The sequence below is a fragment of the Macrosteles quadrilineatus genome, unplaced genomic scaffold (genome assembly GCF_028750875.1).
Source record: "Macrosteles quadrilineatus isolate MER2022 unplaced genomic scaffold, UCM_ALF_1.0 Scaffold_8__2_contigs__length_117827958, whole genome shotgun sequence".
NCBI lineage: Eukaryota > Metazoa > Arthropoda > Insecta > Hemiptera > Cicadellidae > Macrosteles > Macrosteles quadrilineatus.
Window position 1 is genome coordinate 95,150,390 of NW_026542601.1, and position 8,898 is coordinate 95,159,287.

The 8,898-nt window shown below is 34.6% G+C and overlaps 1 protein-coding gene across 1 annotated transcript; it reads right to left on the bottom strand.

The window, feature by feature from the left end:
- Nucleotides 1-2,060: 2,060 nt before the first annotated feature.
- LOC129001640 (lysosomal thioesterase PPT2 homolog) lies at nucleotides 2,061-8,565 on the bottom strand. The gene is made up of 4 exons (XM_054429008.1): nucleotides 8,319-8,565; nucleotides 6,877-7,018; nucleotides 5,952-6,330; nucleotides 2,061-4,216 (listed from the first exon to the last, which is right to left on the bottom strand). The coding sequence occupies exons 1-4, from the start codon at nucleotides 8,487-8,489 to the stop codon at nucleotides 4,018-4,020; spliced, it is 891 nt and encodes a 296-aa protein (XP_054284983.1). The 5' UTR covers nucleotides 8,490-8,565; the 3' UTR covers nucleotides 2,061-4,017.
- Nucleotides 8,566-8,898: the final 333 nt, after the last annotated feature.

Here is an 8,898-nt window from a genome sequence, read left to right on the forward strand (position 1 = left end):
AGCTTATTGAACAGTTTTATAGAAACCACACCAGTTGACATTTTCATAACTAACAAAAAATGTTTGTATGCTGACATATTAACATTCGAACATCAAGAAAAATTGTCAACATGTAAACCACTTAGACTATATTTTAATCGATAGTTTTCTGAACTTACAACTGCAACTTACACAAATTGCATTTACGACAAAACTTAATTATACGCAAGTGTTTGAGATGTATAGTTCAAAATTACACATTTCCTGATAACGCAGGTCCTTATGGTAGGATTGAAACTATATTTTAAAGTGAAATAGTATGTAGACAAACACCGACAATCAATATTGTTGTAAACAAACAACTTGTAACTTGAACATTTCAATGACAGTTTGAAACCAGCTGTTAGTTAAACCAGCCCAGAAACTAATTTAAATTGTTAGCACCAGCTGCTAGATTTTTCAAAATTAAAACTTTATTTCTAAAAAAACTGAAACCCTAAACTAAAATTATGTCTTCGACTTTCCCTTTCTTTCAAAATTATCTTTCTTTCAACACAAAAATCATGAAAGTCGTGAATCATGTCAAGTGGTTGATTCAGAATCGTGAAGTAAAAAAACCCTGTCACGTTTTAAGATACTTCAAAAACGCCACCTAGATGCCTAGAACTTGAATGGAAGATATGGGTAGAATCGGGATTATCTATGTAACTTTGTTACTAATCAGTAATTGTGTTAGCCTCAACCATTTGAAAAAGGCAATTAATCAAACAAAAGCAATAAATCAAATACCGGTACTGCTATGAATAGGTCCAGTTTGGAGCCATCAAAAAGCTACTTATTTATCTCAGGATCAAACTGACAACTTTTTGACTGTCAGGTGATCACTATAACCACTCAGGTGGCCAGTACAAAATTATTTTGGTATCATAAGCATCTCGTTTAGTTGTTGAATCCTATTTTGTGTCTGTGTAAAACACCACCTAAGTGTTAAACTCGTGTTGAGACAGCTACAGGCTACTAGTTTGCTAATTGTTATGAATAATAAATAATGAGTCATGACTAACTCATCGATTACAGTTAATTGGCTCAGTCATGACTAATTCAGCGATTACGGTTAATTGGCTTAGAGATTACCCTGGTTACAAAGATTAAGTTAACAGTAACCTTCTTTTTCCATTGCAAGAGTAATTTCAGGTCTTACAATTCCTATGACTAATTATAGTCTCAAACAATTAACAATCAAACCATTTGTTTCTGTGTTTTAAAAAGTTAAAAATCTAAATTTCAATAGGTTTTATTAAATGTTGGACATTTTAACTTGGCTTCTGAAGACAAAGGCCATGTTCTGGTAATGGAATTTTTTCATTTAAATATTGTCTGACTCAAATAGATTATAAAATCAGGAAAATGTCTAGTGACTAATACTCCAGACTGCATCTTACCAAATAGGGATAAAAACTTCATATTTAATTCAATCAAACCACAATTTTTCTTTATAAAATTCCTACTTAAGATAAAATATTAATCTAGGATTTGAATTTTGCATTAAGTTGTACTGGAATACAGAATTGTTGATGATTCATTATACAAAACACTTATCAGGTCATGGTTATCAGCTAAGAGTTCAATACTTAATAATAGGAGAGATAAGTGTTTGACCTACAAACAGGTCAAATAGTTTACAGACTAAGTGTACATAAGCTATTTGATGATACATCAAAAATGTACTTAATGATAGGACTATTTGGCCCGGATCTAAATGTGTCTATTTCAGAGTAGAGTTTGCTTGATAAATACATTTTATATTGTTCAAGCTACACAGTTAAGCAAAGTAATTATTTTTTAATCAACTCAAACCACTTGTTTTGTGTAACTGATGACCAAGAAGAAATCTGCAAGACTCTTAGCCTATCAATGAAGCTCCAATTTCATTAAAGTTTACTAGTATTGGGTTCTATTCTTAAAATGGTTTTAACTGTTGTTAGTTGTTTGTTGCCTGGAAATCTGATGAACCCCCCTCACTAATTATTTGAGGTGATTAGGACAATAATAGACATATGAAAACTTGTACACATTTAATGAGATCAATTTCTTTATCTAAACTTTTGATAAACATTTAACAAAACACAATAATAAGATGTAACAAGATATAATAATAGTTTAAATGATAATATTAAGTTGTTGGAAAAAGCTTGTAACTGTAGTAACTTTAGAGGCATATATTACTCCTTAGCATAACTTATAAGGTTTTACCTAATATAGTTTTAAATCGTATTGAAGAATAGCACCAGTGGACCAAGGATTGCTCGTGGTGTTTAATTTGTCCAAGGCGTTATAAAATTAAGCATTTAGGCCTACAATTTCCATGATATTATAAAATATAGTCTATAATGTCATAAAATAAGTTATATAATATACTGTAAAAACATTTTATCAAGCTCAAGTTTAGGTACTATTCGTACAAAATTATGTCTACGACTTTGTCGTCTGAAGTCATTAAAAACCGTTGCAGGTCTAAATAAACGTGCATTATACTGGCACAGCGAAATAATACTGAAATAAAAATATGTATTCGATATGTATTATACACTACTGTATTCACTGGAATTTTTTACTAGAAATCAATGTGAGTTCAAACGCTTTTGAAGGCAAGTGGTTCAAACCCATATTAAGGTTAAGTGGATGTGCCGGGAATCAAAACCCGTCCCTCCCTCACCAAAGCCCGAGACACTAGGCTAGTAGCACACCCAATTAGTTTATTTGCCGTTATACTCCTGGTCCTCAGGGTGAGGGGTTCTACTGTATAACTTTACATTGTGTACGTGTACAGTAATTATGCATAAAATAGTTTTTATATTTGTTCATCACACGTATACTATAAGCAAGATCAAGTGGAATATTATTATCCTATCAATATTTAATTTGAACTTTACTTTTTAAGACAAGTTTTAGCTTTTTTAACCAAATAGAACCATCTGTTATGTTTATTCTCATTGTAGAGTGATCTTAAATTAATTATTAAAGTATCAGTCAAACATTGACTAAATTAAATGTCACAAATAATCACAGCAAAAAACATTATAGTATTAACCAATGACAAAATAAATTCACTTGATTAAATTACAGTATTATCATAGACAAAAAGAATCAAATATAGACAGCTGTGCTGCGGTTACCATAGGTTCTGGCGCACACCGCTTGGAGCGCCATGTAGTTACGGCGTACACGCTACATAAACTACAGCGGTGTGCACCGAAACCTATGGTAACCGCAGCATGGCTGAAAGTCTATATTTAATTCTTTTTGTCTATGGTATTATACTTAAACATCATCAAATTCAAATCTTATAGAATGCTAAAACCTAACCCATGAATAATCAGGAGTAAGATAATGTCTAATCCGTGAGTATGAATATATTAGCTTAAGACTATTATTATTATTATCAATTGAAATGGGAACGCTACACCAACACAGTAGACTTCTCATCCCATTGTAATTGTAATTTTGTTTTTGTGTCTAGTTCATAATTTTAGGGTTAATTTCACGATTTGTGCTTTACTGTTTGGTTGCTTAACTAGAGGACGACTTATTGCTTTATTTGGTTAACCCTTTGAGGTCAAATTTTTTCCACATTTTCTGGCGAATTTAGCTTGCCATTCAAGTAGTCAGAAAAATGGCGCCCAGCGACCTATACTCGCCATTCAACCAAAAAAATTACTTTTTTGATTTTTGAATAATTTTTTTTTTATGGTCCTTGTAGGTCGCCATTTTTGAGCAGTCGGCAAAATGGCGGGCGGCGACCTATACTTGCCATTCGACCGCAAAGGGTTAAATAATTATATAAGCTGAAATAATAAAAAAAAATTGTAAACAAAAACACGATCCTGACAGCACCAGACGGAACTAACAATAAAACTGGCTTCAGCTGATCCATAAGGATGAAAAATCTACTAAGAGAGTATGTTTAATCTATGATATTAGTATACATTACCGTTCTGTTTGCCCACCCAGAATAATGAAGTAGATTTGCACAACCAATCAGCTAAGCCATGGCAGTATGTAGTGATCAATGACGGACAGATTACTGTGCCATTTGTGATGAGGTACGCCTGCCACCATGTACCGTGTCAATTTGCCTGCCTCGTCAAGCGTCTTGAGTCCAAACAGGTCTTGCTTGTAAATGTCCCGGTCAAACATGTCAATCACATCTTCATTTTCATCGTAGCAGCCAAACTGACTGAAAATCAAGGTGAAAAGATTAAACTAGTATATTACTGATCCGGTAAATAGGTATTTAATGGACGAGTATGGTCGTTCCCATGTGAGACAGAGTCAAGTGTATGTATAAACAGATTTTGATGGTAAACACATTTTGGAATGACGTAGGCCTACAATATTTTTTGCAATAACTACCCTAAACAAACAATAGAAAAACTGTCAAAGTCGGTAATATGTTCCCACAGATTTAAGGACTTAACAATCACTACTCATAACGTCTCTGAGTGGTTATGTTTTCGTTAATGGTCACTTACTGTCATTATAATATTAGCCTACTTTAGTAGAATCTCAGGTAGAATAGATTACAGAATAGGACCGAAACCAGTTCGACAGGGGGTCCTCTGTTGCCAAGTTGTGCTACAAGTTCAGTCTCTGCCCGACAGCCGACGACATGTACAAGTAAAATGTTTACAATATCGCAATGTCAAGATAGAATAGCTAAACTACCTATTCTAAATGAATGCAACAATTAAGTACCTACGCATATAAAAAATATGTAAACGTTAGTTCATTTTTCTGAAAATTGATATCAAACTAATGAACATTTTCAGGCAAACCACAATATTATAGGAATTTGATTGTCGCTATTGAGCTCTCAAACTCCGTAAATCTGAGCTCAGTCGAGTGACAGTAATAAGAATAACGGAGCTAGCGTCAGGATTGGTGTTTAGAAAAAAGGATTTAGGGAGCTCTAGAGTGATTCCTAAACAATGACCAACTTCATTTCCTTATCAAAACCAAAATATTGTATAGCCTACATAAAACTATTAGGTACTGTTCTTGTTTAGGCCAGCCTACAGTGATTTTTTTAGATCATAGCTGGGAAAGATATGACTCTAGACAACATATTTCCAGGGACATATGACCCTAACATATTTATTTTCATTTTGTATTTGTTAATATTATCTTCTTTTTTTCATAAACTAATGCTGGGGAGCTGTTAGAGCCATTTTGGAGGGTTGTGCAATCAAACCATTATGATGTACTGTATGTGATGAATGTATCTTCCATACGGTATACAAATATAAAAACACCACCTGATACCACCAAGAAAAAATAAATTATTTGCAGTGTTGAACTACTCTACATGTGGGAAGATTAGAAGCAATTAGGAGATAGCAGTCTTTATAGTGAAAGTCGGCTAAACAGCCAAGAAGGATGTGACAACGTCGCATCCCCTACCTCTTCAAAGCCAACTCCATTGCAAGTCATATTCTGTTATCTATTCCACTATGCAATAGATACTAAACAATAAACCACTAAACAAATTATTATCTTTTGCGTCCTCTTCGCATTGCAAAGCAGGGGAACAGCAGCAGTAATAGATAAGTTATTTGTGGTAAGTGCTCGCCTTCTTGCCTGAAGGTCGCTGGTTCAACTCCAATCTTTACAAGATTGTTTCTGGACCCAGAGGTAATGTGTGATTGGGTTATCAATTCATGATGGTATCCAACAAAAGGTCGACATTAGACAGCAACAAAATTCAAATGGCGTGGATACACACAAATAAAATAAAATATCCCTGCTGCAGACTAAGGGAATTTCCATTGGGTAACCAGTGACCCAATTAAAAACACTTCAATAATCAATGTACTAAATTATTTGGGTTCTTTTACTCTACAAAATGGTAGAGTGAGAGAGAGAAATTGGGAAATTCTAGTCTTGATATTAGGCTAACTTCAAACTTTAATCACCTGGACTGCCATGGCGAGATGACACCATCATCTGGTCCTCCAATCAACACTAGGTTTCTCAATTTGGCAATTCCTCGCTTGAACTCATCCTGATAGTCGTCTGCCTCGTTGTTAATGAGTGGTAAGAAGTTGTTGAATTTAAAATACAAGTCCTGGTGATGGGGATCATTCCAGTAGTTGCCGACTGATGTGAGTTGTCCCACATGAGAGTAGAACAATTCGTAAGCCTCCTTCAAAGCCACATCGGGGTAGAAAAGGTGTAAAAACTTGACTCCATATTCGCCTCCTTGCGGAGAGCTGAGTGAGATGAAATTATGGACATTGTGATCGGGATACTTTTCTAAAATGCCTCGGGCAATAAGTCCGCCCTGAGAATACCCTGTAAACAAACATTTATTTATAAATATAAGTAAAAAATAAATGTGTTCTTAAATTGAAATATTTGTAATCTTATTGTAGAAAGAAAAATTAAAATCACAAGTGAATTTTCCTATACGGAAGAAACTGTTACTGTAGGTGGCGCAGAAAACCCTAGACCCGGGACTAATTTAGTTTTTCATTTTGATCTCCCTAAAGACCTACTACAGAAGGCTATTCGTTACAATTTGTACAGTTTAATATGTCCGTGAACACGATTTTCCATGCTGTGTCGCTTGTGGTTTTCTTGGGCCAGCTTTTGAAAAAGGGACTTTCAGGAGGCATAGTGGAATCTACAAAACAAGCAGGAGTTGAAGTTAAAACCAATGGTTGATTAACTTCATCTTAAATTGTCTCGATTTTGGTAACCAACCCATCATGGTCCTTTGCAGTAGGTCTTTCATCTGTCTTGTGAAAAGCATGACCAACTGTCTGTCTCAAGGTACAACACCTACTCCTACTATTTCTTAACTGAACTAAAATCGAACAGGCCCTAGCTTAAGCTTACCAATTAAGTGGATTCCTTCAGGATGGATTGCACAAATTTGCATTATTTCAGCACCAATTTTACTAACTTGATGCCACATTGGTTCAAGACTCCAGAATCCTCCAAACTGATTTGTAATGTATACTTTTGTTCCAGGATGCATCTTAAAACAAGTTAAAATTTAAAGTCTTGACAGAGGATAAATTGTAGGATAGTTTATGAGTTAATTAATCAGTATTTAGCATGAAAGGTTTTGAAATCATGTCAATTATTTTATGAGTTGAGTGGCCTAGGGCCTACTGTTTTTGTTCTTGTATGCTCAGGATCAGTGATTTGTAATAGTCCTGAAAATAGGTGTTTACCGGACGAATGTGGTCGTTTAAGTTATGTGCGAGACAAAGTCGAGTGCCCGTGGGATTACCATAAGAGTCCGGTAAACACATTTTGGACGAGTGACGTACGATATTTTACGCCATACTAAGTTACTTTAAGCTAATTAGCAACCCTACAAATCCTTATGTACTTAATCCCACCGACTAAAGGACTAAACAATCGGTTATGCTTTAGTTTGTATCCACTCATTGTCAAATATAATCAACTGATTGGTGTCCGGTAAAAACTCATTACAGTACAGTAGTACCTACGTAATGAAATCCCATTTGATTAACCTGGCGGCAAACAGCTGTTTTCTGGACTAGACTAAATCCTTGTGTGGGAAGCTCGTTAACACGGTAAGTAAGTAGTGGAGCGTAAAATATGTTGCCTAAGAAATGTCATACTTATTTGGAACATAAACCTTAGCCTATATGATTTAAATAAATGAATATTTTTTAGGTGGAGAGGGCAGTGGAGTGCTTAATAAAAGCTAAGCTACTGACAGCTACAAATTTTCCTGTCAATTGGGAGGCCAATTGTGGCATTGGTCTGGTTGTGTCCCTAAATTAGATTATTTAAGACAGTGTCAAGAACACAACCATCCCAAAACTGCCTAAAAATATAAAATGTGTAAGTTAAGGTAAATGCAGTCCTCCGATCTTCCAGATCAATATCATTACGGTATTACGAGTATTCAAAATGATTTACATAACTGGTGAATTAATTGTTACTAAGTAACTTACAAACATGGGAATTACAGTAGGCCTATCTAAATTTTTTCTACTAAAATAACTTGACGCCCTTTAACCTTTTATTGGCCTGTGCGCGTGGGCCATAAGACTTGGGTGATACAGTGCCAAAGTGAACTGTGCGGAAAACTTTTAGATGCGGACTTAGGACTATGGTTTAAAATAAGTTATGACACATTAAACCTTACTAACTCTTGACCTTTTGTCAACAATTTGATATCAAATGACTGAAAGACCTAATTACCCTGTGTCACCTTAAGATTTGCCATAGCATTAAATATTTACGTTATAAAGTAAAGATTGTACTACCTCAGATATGTAATTATAGGATTGTCTTACCTCAGATATGCGATCAGCAAGATCAGTTATTGTTGAGTAATTGGTCAATATTCCATGTACTATAACAACAGGTTTATATTTTACATGTTTAGAACAAACTTCATAGCATGTAAAAGTGATCCCAGTTAATGTTATCAAATAAAATACTATCATTATATTCAATTGGCACATCGATAACCTAGAACTTGTTTACCTAGAGGTGCCTTGTTACCTAGAGCTAGTTTACCATTGACTTTTAAGTCAAGTCTATTTTAGTTACTAAACTTAAGTATTCGTGGAGTAGCCTTAAAACTGTTGTAAACAAAACAATAACATTGAACATCGTGATTTGACGTTTCAATATGACTAACAGCTGTAGGAGTAGGAGGTCGAGGAGGTAGGTACCTAGAAAAGCAGACAAAAACACTACATTGTTGCCAACTAACTACCAAAGTGTATTAAAACTTATGTATAAAATGCAGTAATCCTATATACTCAGAAAATTCTTCACTAGGGTGGTCTGCCGTTACACTTTAGACGCATAAATGAGCGAAGCATTATTTGAAGATTGTCAATGGCTAAAGCAGCTAACAACCTACAA